Source organism: Armigeres subalbatus, chromosome 3 (assembly GCF_024139115.2).
Source record: "Armigeres subalbatus isolate Guangzhou_Male chromosome 3, GZ_Asu_2, whole genome shotgun sequence".
Lineage (NCBI taxonomy): Eukaryota > Metazoa > Arthropoda > Insecta > Diptera > Culicidae > Armigeres > Armigeres subalbatus.
In genome coordinates this window covers 164,030,127-164,051,941 of record NC_085141.1, presented here as the reverse complement: position 1 = coordinate 164,051,941, position 21,815 = coordinate 164,030,127, and the positions used below count along the sequence as shown (strand labels likewise).

Sequence of the window (21,815 nt, the reverse complement as noted above, 5' to 3'; positions counted from 1 at the left end):
TAGTGTTAAAATCGTGCAAATCGGTCCACGGACGGCTGAGATCTTGTTGTGAGATTTTGTAACGCACACACGCACACACACACACACACACACACATACATACATGTGCTCAGTTCGTCGAGCTGAGTTGATTGGTATATACGACTTGGGTCTCCGAGCCTCGGATAAAAGGTCGGTTTTTCAAGCGATCTTTATACCCTTCTTAGGGTGTAAGAAGGGTAAAAAAGGATATTTCTGGAAATTTAACAATTTTTAAAAATACAAAAGACTGCAGATTTGATTTGCCGCCTTAAATGGCAATATTACAGCTTCTGTTTAAGCCCAAAGAGTTCAAATCGGGTCATAGACGGCTGAGTTATTGGTGTGACAATTCTTCATTAGTAGTCTGAAAATATGTCTCATATTCGTATTTCACAGATATCTCTGAAACCGAATTTCCGATTGCAGAAAAAACTAATGAGTCCAATGACAAAACATAGCTTTAGTTTAAAGATAAATCCCACAAATCAGTCCAAGGACGATTGAGATCTTGATGGGACATATTTTACCAATGTGTGAAGTTGATGCGTCTAATGCTTTATGTTCGTATTTCAGAGATATCTCCGGAACCCAATGTCTAATTGCAAAAACAAAATACAATGGGTTCAATGGCAAAGTCATAGCTTTCGTTTAAAGATAAAATCATGCAAATTGGTTTACAGACGGCTGAGATATTCATGTGACATTATTATGTTAGTTTTCTGAAAATGCACTTCATGTTCGTATTTCTCACATATCTCTGGAACCAAATGTCCGATTGCAAAAAAATTGAACTCGTACAATGACAAAGTCATAGCTTTCGTTTAGTGTTAAAATCGTGCAAATCGGTCCACGGACGGCTGAGATCTTGATGTGAGATTTTGTAACGCACACACATACGCACACACGCACACACACACACACACATACATACATGTGCTCAGTTCGTCGAGCTGAGTTGATTGGTATATACGACTTGGGTCTCCGAGCCTCGGATAAAAAGTCGGTTTTCAAGCGATCTTTATACCCTTCTTAGGGTGTAAGAAGGGTAAAAGGATATTTCTGGAAATTCAACAATTTTAAAAATACAAAAGACTGCAGATTTGGTTTGCCGCCTTAAATGGCAATATTACAGCTTCTGTTTAAGCCCAAAAGAGTTCAAATCAGGTCATAGACGGCTGAGATATTGGTGTGACAATTCTTCATTAGTAGTCTGAAAATATGTCTCATATTCGTATTTCACAGATATCTCTGAAACCGAATTTCCGATTGCAGAAAAAATGAATGGGTCCAATGACAAAAACATAGCTTTCGTTTAAAGATAAAATCGCACAAATCGGTCCAAGGACGACTGAGATCTTGATGGGACATATTTTACCAATGTGTGAAGTTGATGCGTCTAATGCTTTATGTTCGTATTTCAGAGATATCTCCGGAACCCAATGTCTAATTGCAAAACAAAATGCAATGGGTTCAATGGCAAAGTCATAGCTTTCGTTTAAAGATAAAATCATGCAAATTGGTTTACAGACGGCTGAGATATTCATGTGACATTATTATGTTAGTTTTCTGAAAATGCACTTCATGTTCGTATTTCTCACATATCTCTGGAACCAAATGTCCGATTGCAAAAAAAAATTGAACTCGTACAATGACAAAGTCATAGCTTTCGTTTAGTGTTAAAATCGTGCAAATCGGTCCACGGACGGCTGAGATCTTGATGTGAGATTTTTGTAACGCACACACATACGCACACACGCACACACACACACACACACACACACACATACATACATGTGCTCAGTTCGTCGAGCTGAGTTGATTGGTATATACGACTTGGGTCTCCGAGCCTCGGATAAAAAGTCGGTTTTTCAAGCGATCTTTATACCCTTCTTAGGGTGTAAGAAGGGTAAAAAGGATATTTCTGGAAATTTAACAATTTTGAAAAAATACAAAAAGACTGCAGATTTGATTTGCCGCCTTAAATGGCAATATTACAGCTTCTGTTTAAGCCCAAAAGAGTTCAAATCGGGTCATAGACGGCTGAGATATTGGTGTGACAATTCTTCATTAGTAGTCTGAAAATATGTCTCATATTCGTATTTCACAGATATCTCTGAAACCGAATTTCCAATTGCAGACAAAATTTAATGAGTCCAATGACAAAAACATAGCTTTAGTTTAAAGATAAAATCGCACAAATCGGTCCAAGGACGATTGAGATCTTGATGGGACATATTTTACCAATGTGTGAAGTTGATGCGTCTAATGCTTTATGTTCGTATTTCAGAGATATCTCCGGAACCCAATGTCTAATTGCAAAAACAAAATACAATGGGTTCAATGGCAAAGTCATAGCTTTCGTTTAAAGATAAAATCATGCAAATTGGTTTACAGACGGCTGAGATATTCATGTGACATTATTATGTTAGTTTTCTGAAAATGCACTTCATGTTCGTATTTCTCACATATCTCTGGAACCAAATGTCCGATTGCAAAAAAAATTGAACTCGTACAATGACAAAGTCATAGCTTTCGTTTAGTGTTAAAATCGTGCAAATCGGTCCACGGACGGCTGAGATCTTGATGTGAGATTTGTGTAACTCACACACATACGCACACACGCACCCACGCACACACACACACATACATACATGTGCTCAGTTCGTCGAGCTGAGTTGATTGGTATATACGACTTGGGTCTCCGAGCCTCGGATAAAAAGTCGGTTTTTCAAGCGATCTTTATACCCTTCTTAGGGTGTAAGAAGGGTAAAAACAAACGCTATTGCACCTTTGCAAGAAGTCTAATTCATTCCAAAAATTTTGCAATAAGAGATGAGTTTTTGATTTAAATATGTTCACAAGTTGAATAGCAAATTCAGTCTTGAAAGGTCCTGCTTCTGATAATGCATTGGTGGACGCAAATAAATATGAATTTTAATAATTATCATGAGTAAACATGTAAAATATCTAAAAGTAATCAAACAATAAGCTTTGCTGCCATTTCAAAAAGTTTATATAATTCTATTCAAAATTTTAATTACAAATTTGTGACAATATCTATATTTCATTTACAACAAATGATGAGATTTTGCATAAAAAAAATCGCGGTATGGATAATTCTGCAGAACCAAAAAGAACTTTTACTTTAATATAAAATCAAACTAATACAATTAAAAAATAGTATGATTTAGCCATTCAGAAATCACTCTTCTGCATTTTATTTTGCAGTTGCAGTATAATTGCTTACAAGAAAATTGTGCTGCTTAGGTTTCGTTAAAAGTCAACTATTTTTACAATATGGAAATGTTAATATCATCTTCCAAACTTAGACGTACATGTACATAATATAATTAAAGGCGTAAGTACAGATTTGATAGTTCCGATACGGCAAACATGAAGATTTTTTTTGTAGAAGTGTATTGGAAAGCGAGCGGATGGTAATATTTGTGACGACATAAATCTCCCGAAGGTTGGAAATGCATTACGTATGGATCTCCCCAGTCTCCATAGAAAAAGATACAAAGTAGAAGAATGGAGTGGTCCTTCGATTCTCTCATTGACCACTAAACAACCATATAGATATAACCCTGTGAAGTTTTACAATGCGCGGAATTATTGTAGTATTGTCGTTTTAAATTGCAATGTTAAAATGAATATCACTCTATTGGAAACTCGAAACAGAAAGCTACATATAATTCGGCTCTTATCCCAGTATATCCTTGACGCTTTTAAACAGGCAATCAACTGATAACATTTCCGTCGAAATCTGGTATCATGAATGTGAGACAACAACAGCTATGGTTATCTAACTAACGCTTGATTGTCTTTACCCAAGATATTGTTATCATATTGTACCAATAAAAACATTTAGGCTAGCAGTGTTGTCAGTTTTGTAATAATCTAAAAATATGTATCAAGAGCTTTGTTTGATGATGGGCCACGAATACGAATGTTTTAAAGTTTATGTATCGTTTGGCATTGTACAGACTCTCCGGCCCTGTTCATTTCCTCCCTTCCTATTTGAGAGTTCATGTCGTCGATGACGATTTTCACGACTCGCAGTGGACATCCTTCGTATGTCTGCTCCAGTTGTGTATATCCGGAGGGATTTGCGACTTGAGCGATACAAGCTTTTGTAAACAAGCACTTACTGCCAAAACAATTACTGCTCAATTACTGCCAAAGTTTTTGATATCATAACTATAACATATTCTAATATAGAATTGCAGAGTACTCTACCAAATATCATATTTTGATATTATTTTGATAACTGAAAATAATAAATAGAGTCCGTATTCTATAAACCGAATGAAAACATATATGAGGCCGTATACTTATTACTCGACAGCTTAAAGAGGAAGGAGGGGTCTGTTATTTTTACGTTCCTATGAATGAAAAGTTATTTGCAAAAAAGTTATTGAAGGAAATCTAATATTGGAAAGGGTGGTTGAAAAAAAAATCACACATAATAAAAGTACGATCCCTTTCTATATGAATGGAAATTATTTTCCGTTCAACGGTAGGGGAACAAGGGGCAATATGGACACCCTAAGGTTTTAATCAATATTAGGTGATTTAAATTGAATATAATTCGGATTTCTAGCAATTACATAATACTATTACTCGTTAACTACCTTCTGTTTTGAATCGTATTGAAAATAAAGCAATTTCAATCAAATAGGACGATTTGTAATAGTTAATTTTTCACTACTCTCGGGAAGGTAGTGGGGCAGATTGGACACCCCCATGGGCAGTATGGACACCCTTATAAAATATGAAGAAAATTATCTTACTCGTGATTATATGCCATCGTACCTATATCGCGGGCAGCAGGGACTATGTCCAAGGGCTTGACGATCCCTCCCAGGCCATCTGCGAGTTGTGGGGCTTGCCTAGGATGTGGTGGGGTTTGACAGTGGGCCCTGTTAAACCGCTATAAGAAGCTGCATGTATCCGCAAGTAGGCCCCACCAAAGCGACCGTGTGCCGCTCAAAGCGCACAAGCCCAAGTCCTGGTGTTAGGTGGGACGCTAAACAGCCCTGACACGATGGCCCTCCGACGAGACAGGAGGTTTGCGCAGGCCCAATAAGCCGCCTAGAAAACCAATCATTACGAACAATATAAGAGATAATGCGACTCGATATAATCGGCAAAGACCCAGGCGACGAATACAGGATCACGATTGGAAGCTTGGAACATGGAATTGCAAGTCGCTAGGTTTCGCAGGTTGCGACAGGATGATCTACGATGAATTACATCCCCGCAACTTCGACGTCGTGGCGCTGCAGGAGATTTGCTGGACAGGACAGAAAGTGTGGAAAAGCGGGCATCGAGCGGCTACCTTCTACCAAAGCTGTGGCACCACCAACGAGCTGGGAACCGGCTTCATAGTGCTGGGTAAGATGCGCCAACGCGTGATTGGGTGGCAGCCAATCAACGCAAGGATGTGCAAGCTGAGGATCAAAGGCCGTTTCTTCAACTATAGCATCATCAACGTGCACTGCCCACACGAAGGGAGACCCGACGACGAGAAAGAAGCGTTCTACGCACAGCTGGAGCAGACATACGATGGATGCCCACTGCGGGACGTCAAAATCGTCATCGGTGACATGAACGCGCAGGTAGGAAGGGAGGAAATGTATAGACCGGTCATCGGACCGGATAGTCTGCACACCGTATCGAATGACAACGGCCAACGATGCATAAACTTCGCAGCCTCCCGCGGAATGGTAGTCCGAAGCACCTTCTTTCCCCGCAAAAATATCCACAAGGCCACATGGAGATCACCTAACCAAGAAACGGAAAACCAAATCGACCACGTTCTAATCGACGGTAAATTCTTCTCCGACATCACGAACGTCCGCACTTACCGCAGTGCGAATATTGAATCCGACCACTACCTCGTTGCAGTATGCCTGCGCTCAAAACTCTCGACGGTGTACAACACGCGTCGAAGTCGGACGCCGCGGCTTAACATTGGGCGGCTACAAGACGGTAGACTAGCCCAAGAATACGCGCGACAGCTGGAAGTGGCACTTCCAACGGAAGAGCAGCTAGGCGCAGCGTCTCTTGAAGATGGCTGGAGAGATATTCGATCCGCCATTGGAAGCACCGCAACCGCTGCACTTGGCACGGTGCCCCCGGATCAGAGAAACGACTGGTATGACGGCGAATGTGAGCAGTTAGTGGAAGAGAAGAATGCAGCATGGGCGAGATTGCTGCAACATCGCACGAGGGCGAACGAGGCACGATATAAACAGGCGCGGAACAGACAAAACTCGATTTTCCGGAGGAAAAAGCGCCAGCAGGAAGATCGAGACCGTGAGGAAACGGAGCAACTGTACCGCGCTAATAACACACGAAAGTTCTATGAGAAGTTAAACCGTTCACGTAAGGGCCACGTGCCACAGCCTGATATGTGTAAGGACATAAACGGGAATCTTCTTACGAACGAGCGTGAGGTGATTCAAAGGTGGCGGCAGCACTACGAAGAACACCTGAATGGCGATGTGGCAGACGAAGATGGCGGTATGGTGATGGACCTGGGAGAACGCGCGCAGGACATAATGCTACCGGCTCCGGATCTCCAGGAAATCCAGGAGGAGATTGGCCGGCTGAAGAACAACAAAGCCCCTGGGGTTGACCAACTACCAGGAGAGCTATTTAAACACGGTGGTGAGGCACTGGCTAGAGCGCTGCACTGGGTCATTACCAAGATTTGGGAGGAGGAAGTTTTGCCGCAGGAGTGGATGGAAGGGGTCGTGTGTCCCATCTACAAAAAGGGCGATAAGCTGGATTGTAGCAACTACCGCGCAATCACATTGCTGAACGCCGCCTACAAGGTACTCTCCCAAATTTTATGCCGTCGACTAGCACCAACTGCAAGGGAGTTCGTGGGGCAGTACCAGGCGGGTTTTATGGGCGAACGCTCCACCACGGACCAGGTGTTCGCCATTCGCCAAGTACTGCAGAAATGCCGCGAATACAACGTGCCCACACATCATCTATTCATCGACTTCAAAACCGCATATGATACAATCGATCGGGACCAGCTATGGCAGCTAATGCACGAACACGGTTTTCCGGATAAACTGACACGGTTGATCAAAGCGACGATGGATCGGGTGATGTGCGTAGTTCGAGTTTCAGGGGCATTCTCGAGTCCCTTCGAAACCCGCAGAGGGTTACGGCAAGGTGATGGTCTTTCGTGTTTGCTATTCAACATCGCTTTGGAAGGGGTAATACGAAGAGCAGGGATTAACACGAGTGGTACAATTTTCAATAAGTCCGTCCAGCTATTTGGTTTCACCGACGACATAGATATTATGGCACGTAACTTTGAGAAGATGGAGGAAGCCTACATCAGACTGAAGAGGGAAGCTAAGCGGATCGGACTAGTCATCAACACGTCGAAGACGAAGTACATGATAGGAAGAGGTTCAAGAGAAGACAATGTGAGCCACCCACCGCGAGTTTGCAACGGTGGTGACGAAATCGAGGTGGTAGAAGAATTTGTGTACTTGGGCTCACTGGTGACTGCCGAAAATGACACCAGCAGAGAAATTCGGAGACGCATAGTGGCTGGAAATCGTACGTACTTTGGACTCCACAAGACGCTCCGATCGAATAGAGTTCGCCGCCGTACCAAACTGACAATCTATAAAACGCTCATTAGACCGGTAGTCCTCTACGGACACGAGACCTGGACGATGCTCGTGGAGGACCAACGCGCACTTGGAGTTTTCGAAAGGAAAGTGCTGCGTACCATCTATGGTGGGGTGCAGATGGCGGACGGTACGTGGAGGAGGCGAATGAACCACGAATTGCATCAGCTGTTGGGAGAACCATCCATCGTTCACACCGCGAAAATCGGACGACTGCGATGGACAGTCGGACAGTCGGACAGTAACCCGGTGAAAATGGTTCTCGACAACGATCCGACGGGCACAAGAAGGCGAGGTGCGCAGCGGGCAAGGTGGATCGATCAGGTGGAAGATGACTTGCGGACCCTCCGTAGACTGCGTGGTTGGCGACGTGTAGCCATGGACCGAGCCGAATGGAGAAGACTCTTATATACCGCACAGGCCACTTCGGCCTTAGTCTGAATAAATAAATAAACCTATTTTACGGATCATCCAACAAAAATATTACCCAATTGTTCATCTTTCTGTCATGTTTTTGTATGAGGCACCTAAAATTGTGTTTGGATTATCAAAATCCGAAAATCTATTTCCCTCGCCTTAAGCGAGGTCATATATGATCGTTTTCTATTTTAATTCCATGGTGAATAGAAGAAGATTGATTACGTAAAGCAAAAATTTGCCACTTTTAGTCGGCCTCATACATGTATGTCAAACTTTTTGTATGAAGCATATGATTTTTTTTATATGGATCCTCACACTTATTGCAAGACCCCTTCCCAATCGTCTCTCCTCTAAGCATTACATAATCTATGCATGCTCTTATCCACCCTACTGGCTCACTTTTTTGTCAAATGTATGCGCTAAGAAGATAAAACAATGACTTCTACGCTATGAATTAGTTGTTTGTGAAAGGATTATAGAGTTCGCTGCATTGAAAGTAGATAAATGATTGAATTAGCAAGAATATTGGGGGTGTCCAATCTGCCCCCTGGTCCCCTCTATATGAAGATTTTTCTTACGCATTGAAAAGATAAAATATAAAGTCAATGCATTGAAAGTCTTTTAATTTTTGTTGATTAAAATTTATTTATTTAAATCTAAATTAGTGTCAAACTTGCAAACTGATATTAAATTGTACACTTTGTGCTCTAATTCCATAGTAATACTAACGAAATTTCGAATGTTATCATCAATCTTTTTTCAACTTAACAAATGTCGTATTGTTTACTATAGTTTATACCTATAGGTATACATAAACATATTTTCATAAATTTGATTAATTTCCAATTCTCGTCCAACAACGTAAACAGTGTTGTCCATGTCAGTTAATATTGTCTCTATGCGTAAAAATTGATCATCTATTCTGATGTATGAATCGTCATACCCTAACAGTTTACAAGATTCATTTGTTCGATATTGTACACGATTAAATTGAAATCTGTCATGATAACAAAATTCTAATTTTGAAATATTCAGCTCACCTGTTTTTATGGAGGTGGAAATTGTAAATATTAATCGTTCGTCATATTTGAACTTTACCACTTTTTTTAGGTACCAAATCCGCGAATGTCAATTTAGAACTATTGATGATTCTGGTATTATTGCCTAAAATGACAAAACCTGTTCGTTCATAATATATTTTTTGGATTTTTTTACAACTAGGTGATTTTCCCCAGTTCTATATTTTAGAATCATACCATTTGCACTTTCATAAAGAAATAGAGAAGAATTCCAAAATGCTTCAAAGTTTCGTGCGCATGCTGCTTTTTTATATTTTATAGATTGACTACTCGAACAAAGGCACCTCCTGCACGACGATCATTCTGCAGCCATCAAAGGGGCTTTGAACTACAAGAAACTTATTCATTACGTCATAAGCAATAAATCAAGATAAAATTATTTCCTATTATCAGTTATCGAATAAGACTGAATAATAATGAAATAAAATGATTCGACACCAAAAGTCAAACTAATTTTGATATTTTTATTTTGATATCATCTCAAATAAATTAAAACGAAACAAGAACGGAATTAGATATTTTTCTGATATCAAGACTTATAGAAAATAACTAAGTAATAATAAATCTAGTTTATAAATCTTGATATCGCATAATATGTGTTCGATCAAACGAGTAACTAAATAAGATATCAGAATTTTGTTATCACTATATGATCCATGCATCAAAATAATATCAAATTGAGATATTTTTTTGTTTTTGCTCGATATAGTCATTATCATAATGAAAACTCATTATGTAAACCGTAGAAAATATGCCCAATATCAAAATAAGTTTTTTTTGTTTTTCGTGATATCAAAAATTGTTATCATTCTGTTTATTTGGATACAACATTTAGTTCTCAACTTTTGATGTGATTACTATTAACTCGACCACAGGGTCACCAAAATTTGATATTGCAAATGAAAGTATCAAAATATCAAAATAAGTTTTCAGTTTGTTTTCATTTTCTGCTCATGGGAACGTTGTTGATGCTATAGTTGAAGAAACAGTCTTTAATTCCCAAACGCAATTCAGCGGAACGGCGATGGAAACAGAAAATTTGACAGAAAAACTATGGGCTAACAATTTTGCCATTTCCATTGCCGTTCCGCTGTATTGCGTGGGGGGCTTCAGCCTGTAAATCTTTGCGTTTGGCTGCCACCCAATCACACGTTGGCGCATGTGGCCCAACACATGGGACTTTTACTAGAGGTGTGTCCGGTCCGATGCATGCTCCAAATTCCTTATTTAGAGTATTTATTCCTAGGCAAAATTAAAGGATAGTTCAAACGTTACAAATTCAAAATAAATCGTAAGACTTTAGTTTTAAGGAAAGATCTTGATGCGCAAATAGGGGAAAGTAGGGTAAGATCGCCATATGGGGCAAGACAGCCAACGTTAAGTATGACTTAAGTGAGCATTATATTCACATTATTATTACGAGGGATGATGAACAATAATGTAAAAGGGCTGTACAACTGAAAAACGCGCTTTGACAATCTCACTTGTTTTTGGAATATTGATTTGAAGATGGTTTAGTTGAAATTCGATTTTTCTTATAATTTTGTGGTTACATTATTTAAGGATTGAAGCCTAAATTTCTGATTTTTTAGCACAAATTGATATTTACCAAGGCATTTATATAACTATAGCCTATCTACAATAATAATTTGAGGAGATTCACAGTCATAATGATCGATAGGATATAAATCTTTGTATATATGTCGGCTTGGGGCGGTATTGCCAACTGTATTAGAAACAAGGTCATCTCCAGGGTTAAGAGTCGCCTAACCCTTAAATGCATTTTAAAAATGATCAAAAGAGTTTCTGCCTGAATCAAAGATGATTTATAATAACGAATATACATAGTTTTAATTGTAAAAATCAGCTTTTGGCAAATTTTGATATCGTAGAGCCAGTGGTCAAAACATGGAATTCGACATTTTCAAGCGGAACATCATTTGTACATAATCCATAGAAGTGCAGGAAAAGAGTCCCCTGTTCTAAATAAATTTAGCAATTTTTTATATAATTTTTAGGCCTTGCTCGTCTTGCCCCGAGGGGGTGGTCATATCGCCCCATATGGTAAATATATGCATCATAAAAACACCTTTTTTTAAACCAATTTATAAGATACTGAAACGTCATTAATCAGTGTATATTGCTACTTATGTCAAAGAAGGGTCATCATGAAGGTGTTTCATGGACAAATCAGCAGATTTTGAAATAGTGTCACTATTTTACAAGGGTTACCGCTTAGGGTGTCCATCTTGCCCCACTTTCCCCTAAGTTCCATGCGTAGTGTCCTTCGCATCAAGAGCGCTGAAGCTGATTTAAAGACATTACGAAAAAAAATGTAGGCAGTAGATATTTCGATTTGATGCCTTGTATATTCTTGAGTCAATGGTTCCTTTTACACTCAAAAAGGGTCGACTATATTTTTTTCTTTTTATTCAATATGGGGAAAATTTCATTAAAGCATGAGACTGCATATGAAAACGTGTATTTTAGCACTCAAGCACGCGCGCTGTTGTACATCACAAACGGAAAAACATCGCTTGAGCTACAGAGCATGAACGACAGTGGTACATGAATCGCACGCATGCTGAAAGGTTAATATCGCATGTCCATAAATAGAATTATCAGGTGCTCATTACTCAAAATAACGGTCCCCCTTCATGACATTGCGCAGATAGAGATTATAAATTTGAATGGTCGACATTACCCCCAAAACGGTTTTCTTATCTTTTCATCGTTTATGCAAACTCATTGAAGTTAATGTGTGTTTGCATGCACGAGTGTGTTCTTATTATTATTAATACAAAACATTTTTGTATTTATTGTATACATAAGTGTACATTAAGACCAAAAACAAGCTTTTGTCAAAAGACCCAGGGACCCATACTGCTTCATAGAGGAACTGTTCTGTTTTCCATCTCATTAAACATATATCGCTTAAGTTTTCAAAAGGACCTAAATAACATTTATTATTTGAGTACATCTTCTTCTTCTTATTGGCATTACATCCCCACACTGGGACAGAGCCGCCTCGCAGCTTAGTGTTCATTAAGCACTTCCACAGTTATTAACTGCGAGGTTTCTAAGCCAGGTTACCATTTTTGCATTCGTATATCATGAGGCTAGCACGATGATACTTTTATGCCCAGGAAAGTCGAGACAATTTTCAATCCGAAAATTGCCTAGACCGGCACCGGGAATCGAACCCAGCCACCCTCAGCATGGTCTTGCTTTGTAGCCGCGCGTCTTACCGCACGGCTAAGAAGGGCCCCTATTTGAGTACATATTGCAATCAAAAACTTGGTCTATTGATTGCAGTAGGTATTCGAATTAATTCATAAAAAAATGTTACTTAGTTCCTTTTGAAAAGTTTAGCGAAATATATTCATCTTATCCACCCCCCTGGCGTCCTATATACTACCACAAGGGGTTTGACAATAGCCACCATGTCCACGGACGGTAGCTCATTACCGTCCGTTGTTATTGTACGAAAATAAACATTATGTGTTTTGTTTACTATTTGTTTTGGTTAAATCTGAAAATTGTTTTCGAAATAATTTGCAAGATTTTCATCTTTGACCATGGGAATTATGTTATTTGATGATAAAATATAATAAACTAACGAATTGGAGTGAATCGATAGGTGAAATCAAACGCTACACGAAATCATATTTCGTAACTTGTTCTCCCGCTCCTAATCAAACAAAAGATATTATTATTGTTTATACTGTGATGAGCATCACAGTTGAAATGGTCCGGGGATGCAATTCGAACAACATTCAATAGTGAAATTGAAATGAAATAAATGGTGTGCAGAAAGATGTTTTAGGATTATATTTACATGCCCATAATAGCTGGTATTATTTTTGAATAATTTGAAAATATGTAGCCAACAATAGTTTGGATAAAATGTAGTTGCTTGTAAACGCACGATTCGGGAGAAGTACTTTTCAAAATGTATGCTGGACATATTCATGAAGATGTTCGCTGCGCTGAAAAGCATGTCTTGCCACGGGGTTGATCTTATCGCAAAACAAAGAAATACAGCACAAGTATCGTCGCTTCTTTCTGCTAACATGCGTGCTTACTGCTGAAAAAAAATCACAAAAATAAGAAACAAATCAAATTCCTTTTCATTACTTCGTTTTTGATGAGATGAACTTGGGAGCTATTAGATGAAGTACCGAACAGTTCCCCTCTATATACTATTATCCTCGACAAATCGAGGGTGTATCTGTGGGTTTATAAAACAGTCTGCATCGAGAGCTAAAAGCCTGTAAGGATTTGAGGTGCAGGGGACAAGCCTTGTGAACAGAGGCGCATCCACGTTCCAAGTCGTGGGTAGGACAAACTGGAAATGTCGATATGGGTCGATTTCTGGGATTAGGTTTAGATTAAATCGATTCGCACAAATTCGTGGGTGTTACAAGCTTAAACTTTAGTATGAAAGTAGTACCACTTCCATCCGTTTCCACAGAGAGCTGCATCCGTTACCACAGAGGTACAGAGAACTCTACGACTTCTCATAGTTGCCATGGGAGGTTTTGGAGCTGTTAATGTGGAAGGTATAACAGTAGAATTCGTTTCGGTATAACGTGAAACACAGAAAGAACTAATACAAACAGATTAATAAAGGTACGAGCTTGTGATCGAACCAACGACCTCCTGCTTAAAGGCAGTAGCAGTTGCCACAAGATCACTGAGTTTATGTCCGGAATCGATTCACATTTTACCAATATTGCCGCTAAAAGCATAACAGTTACTGTCCCATGTCCAGTCCTTCCATATCAATATGAGACAGATATCCTCGCGGCAGCAACTTAATCAGTTCTAAAAATAGTCAGGACTTGAAAGGATCTTTTAGGACAGAATACGGTACATAATTTGACAAATTTCCTACCATTTTCAGGACAAATATTGTTTCACCAAGATTGTGTGAGGATGGCTCAGAAGCATGACATACATCTTTCCATACATCTTTCCAACGATTACCATACATTTTTTCATGCTTCCAGTACAGGTCATGGATCACAGAAATTTGTATAAATATTCAATGGGTTCAATCAATTTATTTGATTTTTTTTATTAACATTCAGAAATTGATATGGATCTACCGATTCAAAGCAAACATCCATGAAATTGTATGATTTTCTAAAAATCTATCTTCATTTAGAAAATCTGGGTTCGATAATTTAGAAGTGTGTCTAATACTCATTCCAGAGGCTGAATTCAAAAATGTGTAGTATGGTGAAATTCTAGTGCGAAGGTTTTCAACAACTCTACCTAGTAGTTCGTTGTTTGCACTAATTGCAGCAACTAAAACTAAATTAATAATATTTTGTTATCATCTATTGTAAGTTACTACAACTAGCGTTTTAACTTCGTTTTTAGTTGAATTCAAAGAATGACTTGTTAAGCATAGTTGTAGAAAAACCTCCACGCTAAAAATCCAGCGTACAACACATTTTGGAATTTAGCCTGTGGTATGAGTCATTGACAAACTAGTAAATGATCGAGCCCGAATTGCTAAATGATCGAGAACATTCTTGCTTTTGATATCCTGAGCGCTATCGGGATTATAAAGTGTCTAAAGTCCTAGATAACATACAGAACCTACAGGGGTTAGACAAAAAGGTTGAGATAGACAAAAATTTGTCAAAGTTCAAATCAGCATAACTTTGCGTAGAATGATCCGATTTTGATCAAACTGGGACCATCGGACGCGGAAACTCTTCTAGTATACTGGCCCTATGCGAAACTTCTGATTGGTCCTTGGCCACCGGTGGTGTTCCGGGTTTTCCGAGGGTATGTTAAAAATGCATTTTTTCTGCTGCTTGTCATTTTATATGACGTTTACTGCCATCATGTTTTATGCTTTCCCCAGAAACTAGAACTAATATGCTGACCAATGCTGGCTGCAAATCTAAAATCCGTTAGATATACGCAGAGATATGGGCATTTTCGTGAAAACGATACGGGATTGGCCATACACGCTGAGCAAATGTTACTTTCGCAGAACTTCCGGAACCTGTTACAAATTGGCCAAAGAGTTTAACAGTCCTCAAAATATATCTCTAATAAAGATTTTATATTCATCGTCTTGGGAAAACATGAATTTTGACACCCATATATGCATGGTTCCAGATGGTGCCAAAACCGGCCCCTCCTGGAAGGCCCATGGAACCAGCTATAAGGGTGGCAGTGGACACTATCATTCTGTAAATGTTTCTGTAATCGTTGTCTCGCAAAGCCATGAAGTCAGATACTCATATTTGCATTATTCCGATCTGTTATCATTTCATCATGTTCCCGGTACCGTTTTTATGGAAATGGCCGTATCTCTGTGTAGTTTAAATGGATTCTCGATCTACAGCCACCATTGGCCAGCATATTAGTTCTAGTTTTCATAGAGAGCATAAAACATGATGAAAGTAAACGTCACATAAAATGACAAGCAATGGAAAAAATGCCTCTGAACATACCCTCGGAAAACCCGGAACATTTCCGGTGGCCTAGGACCAATCTCAGGTTTTAAAGGGGAACAGTATACTTGAAGAGTGTCCGCTTCTGATGGTCCAGGTTTTATCAAAATCGGATTGTTATACGCAAAGTTATGCTGATTTGAATTTCGACTTATTTTTACCTACATATCTCAACCTTTTTTTCTAACTCCTGTATTCCTTTAGAATCCCAGAAACGTCTATAATTATTTTTAACACTCCGATTAAATTTTAAATCACCATTTGATAACGCACAGATTCTTGCCAGTCAATGACTTCATATGTTCCTACCGTAATCATGGGTAGGACAATGCTTTGATTGTCCCACCCAGGCAAATTCATGCGTAGGACATGTCCTACTTGTCCTACCCACTCCCGGCGCCACTGCTTGTGAAGATATTATTTATGTAAACCAAGTATCACTCAAGTTCGAATATTACCTATGTTCTTGTTATGTCACAGTAGAGCAAGAAATTGACGTATCTCGTCAATCAATTGGTATTGTATCATCTTGTACGGTATCATATACGACTTTGCATTGTTGTTGATTTCTCATTTGTGCTTGTGATTAAACGCTAATACGTTGTAAGTAATTATGTTTATTCATTTTCTTTCCACAGTGCCTTCAAGTCGCAACCAATGTCACCGAGCAGAAGCATCACGTAACGCGCGAGACCCGTGGCAACAATCTGGGTTTGTGTCGCGGTTTCCGGGGATGTACAGTTTGGCTGACCGGGCTGAGCGGTGCCGGCAAAACATCCATTGCATTCGAACCAGAGGACTACCTAGTTTCGAAAGGCATACCCGCATACGGTCTCGATGGGGACAACATCAGGACGGGTCTGAACAAAAATCTGGGATTCTCCCAAGCAGAACGGGAGGAAAATATTCGACGGGTGGCAGAGGTCGCCAAGCTGTTTGCCGACAGTGGGGTGGTGTCAATATGTAGTTTTGTCTCACCGTTTGCAGAAGATCGCGAAATGGCTCGACGGATTCATAAGGATGCAGATTTGAAATTTTTTGAAATTCATGTAGATACTCCCTGGAGGTGTGCGAGACACGTGATGTGAAGGGCTTATATAAGAAAGCTCGAGCAGGTTCCATTCAGGGATTTACCGGTGTAACACAAGCCTACGAAGCCCCAGAATCCCCAGATCTATCAGTTCCTACCGAAGGGTTGACGGTGAGACAATCAACGTTCAAAGTAATTAAACTTCTAGAAGATGAAAATATAATACCAAAGTTCATCAAAGAGGATGAACCTATCCCGGAGTTGTTCGTTCCGGACCACTTAAAAGCTGATGTAGAAGCGGAAGCTAAGACACTGCCATCGATTCCGATAACGACCGTTGAACTTCAATGGTTACAAGTATTAGCAGAGGGCTGGGCCCATCCGCTCAAAGGTTTCATGCGCGAAAAGGAATATCTGCAAGCATTGCACTTTAACTGCATGTTAAGTGAAGATGAGACAATGCGAGAGAATCAGTCCATTCCAATAGTATTATCGGTTAGTGAAGATGATAAGAATAAACTCGAGGGCGTTAGTGCTTTGTCATTATCGTACGAAGGCCGCATCGTTGCTGTTCTTAGAAAGCCAGAGTTTTATTTCCAAAGGAAGGAAGAACGATGCGCCAGGCAGTTTGGCACGTCAAATGCAAACCATCCGTATATAAAAATGATAATGGAATCTGGACAATATTTAGTAGGCGGAGAAGTGGACGTTTTGGAGAAGATTCGCTGGAATGATGGATTGGATAATTACCGACTAACTCCAAATGAGCTTCGTGAAAGATTCAATGAAATCAAAGCGGATGCAATATTCGCTTTTCAATTACGTAATCCTATACATAACGGACATGCACTGTTGATGAGCGACTGCAGACGTCAACTGCTGGAGCGAGGCTTTAAAACCCCCGTACTAATGTTACATCCACTGGGTGGATGGACGAAGGATGATGATGTTCCATTGCCGGTTCGAATGGCGCAGCATCAAGCCGTTTTGGACTCAGGTGTGCTCAAACGGGAACATACAGTGTTGGCTATCTTTCCGTCGCCTATGATGTATGCCGGTCCAACTGAGGTGCAGTGGCATGCTAAATCCAGTGAGTATTTATTTTTATTGTAATACATATAAATTTGAACATATATAACTTCGGTTTTGTTGGGATATTCCTACAGTTCACAGTTCAGTATAGAGCAAAGGTCCCCCACTTTTTAGATATGCGACCCTCCTAGCATAATCCTATATTGCTTTCGACCTACCCGTTACCAAATGCAATGAATTTTAGAAATTGGATAAAAATTATTTCGCGTTGGATTGAACATATGTATCATAATAAATAGATTTATTCCCCATCATTGTATTTTCCAAAATCTCATCAATTTTTCTATTTGATTGGATCTGTATTGGATTGAATTGGATTTGAATTGAATTTGATTTTCAATTGAAAATGGATTGGATTTGAACTGTATTTGGATATTGGATTTGGTTTGGATGTGAATTGGATTAGGATTGGATCTGGATTTGGAATTTATTTTAATTTTAGTTGGATTAGTTTTGAATTCAGGTTTGATTTGGATATTGTATTGAACTTGAACAAAAGACGGCCATTCACTTCATAAAATTTGTTGTGCTCAAACCATCCATTTCATTACTTAGATCCCATTCTAAAAGATGGTACAAAATATGGCCGTAAGTATGAATCAAAATTCGCCTTTCGCGACAAACTAAGGATTACAAACTATCATTGTTGTTAAGTGTTTTTCACGAAATAATTTGAAAAACAAACTTGGTTTAGTACACCAAATACAATTATTTCAATTTGGTCCTTCTATCGACCGCCATATTTGCTTATGCTTAGCACAGAGACGAAGAACATGACCCAAGTAAACAAATGATTTTACTGTACAAAAGTGGCTATATAATATTGAAGATGTCTTATATGAAACACATATTTGAAGATGTCCTATGTAAGAGATAGCGGAATTTAAGACTTTCATACATGATATCTCTAAAATTGAAACTTTTTTTAATACACCAGTTAAACATTGCTCATACAATGCCTTTTTTCCTAAAATACGGTTTATATTTCTGAAGAAATCGATATATTAGGAATTATGACTTGTGTCAACTAAAATTCATGAAGTAAAATCTAAGCAAAGCACCAGAGGGTCGAAATATTTCATCAAACCAATAACGATATTCAATTCCAAACATGAGCGAAGTTAGGAACATTTTTGCGCGAAATAAGAAACTATCCTATTTTCATGCGCGAAATAAGGAGCATACAACGGTTTCAGATTCATACCGCAATTTTTTTTCAATAGCGGAAAAGTTTGCAAGTAACATTTTTTCGAGAACCTAGAATCCTTCTAGTACGTGATGCAGTAGCAAATGTTCCTAAATGGCCACTACATGTTTTTCAATGAACGTTTTAACTTTGTCAGATCTTAAGGCTCAAGACTCCATCACAATGTTTTGAAAATTGATGACTGTATCACTTGTTTGTAATAGTGATGCAATTGGTACGGAAAAATGCAGCAGTGATAAATAAAATGTTATTTACAACTGGGGTAGGTGGAAATGGGGTGGTAAAAATATGTCAGCTGATGCATAATGTTGCCAGACTTGACGAATTGTTTATTTTTTATCATAAGACACATACATAAATACATAAATATATACATAAATAATAATACATAAATACACATGTTCATGGTGTATCAAATATATGGGTATTTATCGGTTTATTTTTTTTTATACACCATTTGGAATGTAATAGAAGCTTACGTAACATGTTTAAATATTTATTTTTAGTTTTATTGTTCAATCCGACAAACAGCAATGATTTTTTTCCAATAAATAAATCTGGCAACGGCGAGGAGATTATTATTTTCTTGTGTATGCACATCTTTGTTTGCGTGTTGGCTGGCGTATACGTTGTATTGTTCAGATTGAATGGAGTTGCATCGCGTAGATTTTGTACTCACCATTTCACTTATTGCGCTAGTGAATTTGAGTCTTCCGCATTTTATTGCATTCACAATACGGTCGTCAAATTTGTCTCTCACTTCGATTTTTGCAAAGCAGTTTTCAACAGTTTTTGGTCGTGAAGTGAATTAATTGGTAGTCAAGGTTGACGAAAAATGTGAAACTCAGTTAGTGAATATGTTTTAGGAGTGATAAAAACAAAGAAACAATGGGAAAAGATCCAGTGAAAAATCAAGTAAGTGTGTATGTGTTCGATCCGAACGTTCGAATGTTAGTATGCGTTCGATGAACAAACGAATATCGATTTTGGAAAAGGCAGTTTTCAGCGTTTTTCTAGCAGTTCCTCAGTAATTGCTAGTTTTGATAAGTGAAACATTATTATGGAAATGCCATGAATATATTATGATAGAGGGTAAGTCCGTAAATAGCCCCAAAATATTGAATTTAGTTCAAAACTTTATTAGTATTAGTGCGGATTTGAATAAAATCATTGTCATTATCGGATTGATTACGGTTTATAGAGCCTTAAGTGCGCGAAATTAGGGTGATTCACGGTGTTAGGCAAAAATCAAAAAGGTAACCGATGGAATCATCGTGAATATCTACGAGCACAAACATTAAACTCGTGTTCTGCCGCGATTCGCATAAAAGTCCCATATCGAATTTTGACGAATTTAATTTTCTTTCAGAAATAAGCCTAAAATGACCTCATCTAAAAAAACTGATAAAATAATAAGCTTCGTTCAAGAAATTTAAAAATCAAAACCCACTTGTGTTTTCTCATCTTGATATTTATTCGCATGACAGTCACAATACAGATTTTGATACAATTTTGTACAAAAAAAAACAAATATAATTATGAAAGAAAGATTGCAGGTTTTATCAATTTATTAGATTTTTTTTTGTATTTCTTCATGTAAAATGAGTTTAAAAAATTCAAATGCTTATTACTGAAGTTGAAGAAAACTGACATAGGACGGTTTTGAGAACAGGGGCAGGCAGAGTGACTGTCTCGGTGTTATGGCTGACCAGGAAATAACCAACGTCACGCAACATTTACTGTCTAAAGTCTTTGTATTGCTCACTGGTGCGGTCGATACTGGAGTATTGCTCCGCCGTTTGGAATCCCAATAGGCCTTTTCATGTGACACTGCCGAGACTGCACTTGTTTACAACCACTGGACAATCCCGCAAGTCCGAAGCTGTCACTTTCATAGAAGAACTATGTCAATTGACGGTAATATCAGCTGATTTTAAACGTCTCGTGAAAAGGCCTATTATACGAACGGTGCCGAACGAATTGAGTCCGTGCAACTACGCTTCCTACGATTTGCTCTGCGTAGACTACCGTGGAGAGATCCATTACACCTGTCATGTTATGAAAGCCGCTGCCAGCTTATCGATCTGGAGCCGCTAAGAGAACGCCGTAACACCGCTCGAGCTGTACTTGTTGCAGACGTTTTGCAAGGCCGAATAGATTGTAGTGACATTTTGGAACAGATTAATATTAATGTACAGCCGAGAACACTTCGCAATAACGCTATGTTAAGAATGCCATTTCGTCGGACTAACTACAGTATGAACGGTAGTATTGAAGGATTACAGCGTATATTCAACAGGGTTTCTACAATATTCGACTTCCTGCCTCGTCAGACGCTGCGTCGAAGATTCAAAGAATTTTTCACTCCGCAATAGATAGCTGTTTTAGTGTTTGTTTTTGACGATATGTATACTTTTTGACGATTTTGACGATATGTATACTTATATTTTTTTTTATTACCATCATTAGGACATAAGTAGTCTGTTGATGTAGGCCTTAAATAAATAAATAAATGCTAAAAAGACTGATTGATAACAAAACCCAGACTGCCATGTTTGTACTCACCGTGAAAGGAACCACCCTACCCAAGTAAATGAAATTTAGCTACTTTCTTCTGGAAACGCGACCGTGGTTCCCGAACCCACTTACATGCTGCAAGTACCTTAAGTTCGGTACACAAGTAAGGACTGGAAGTAATAAAATGTGCAGCAAATGCGGGAAAGCGTACCGCGAAAGTGCAGTCACGAAAAAAATGTGTGATTTGTATAAAGTGCATGATGCATTCTCCAGAAAATGCCGCGTACTTAAAAAAGAAATTGCGAT

At 38.8% G+C, this 21,815-nt stretch overlaps 1 protein-coding gene across 1 annotated transcript in view; it reads left to right on the top strand.

The window, feature by feature from the left end:
- The window catches only part of LOC134225753 (bifunctional 3'-phosphoadenosine 5'-phosphosulfate synthase-like), a 41,857-nt gene that overhangs the window by 17,503 nt on the left and 2,539 nt on the right, over window positions 1-21,815 (top strand). The window contains 2 exon segments of the mRNA XM_062706100.1: window positions 16,302-16,722; window positions 16,725-17,783. Of these exon segments, the coding sequence (XP_062562084.1) occupies window positions 16,302-16,722; window positions 16,725-17,783 (1,480 nt within the window).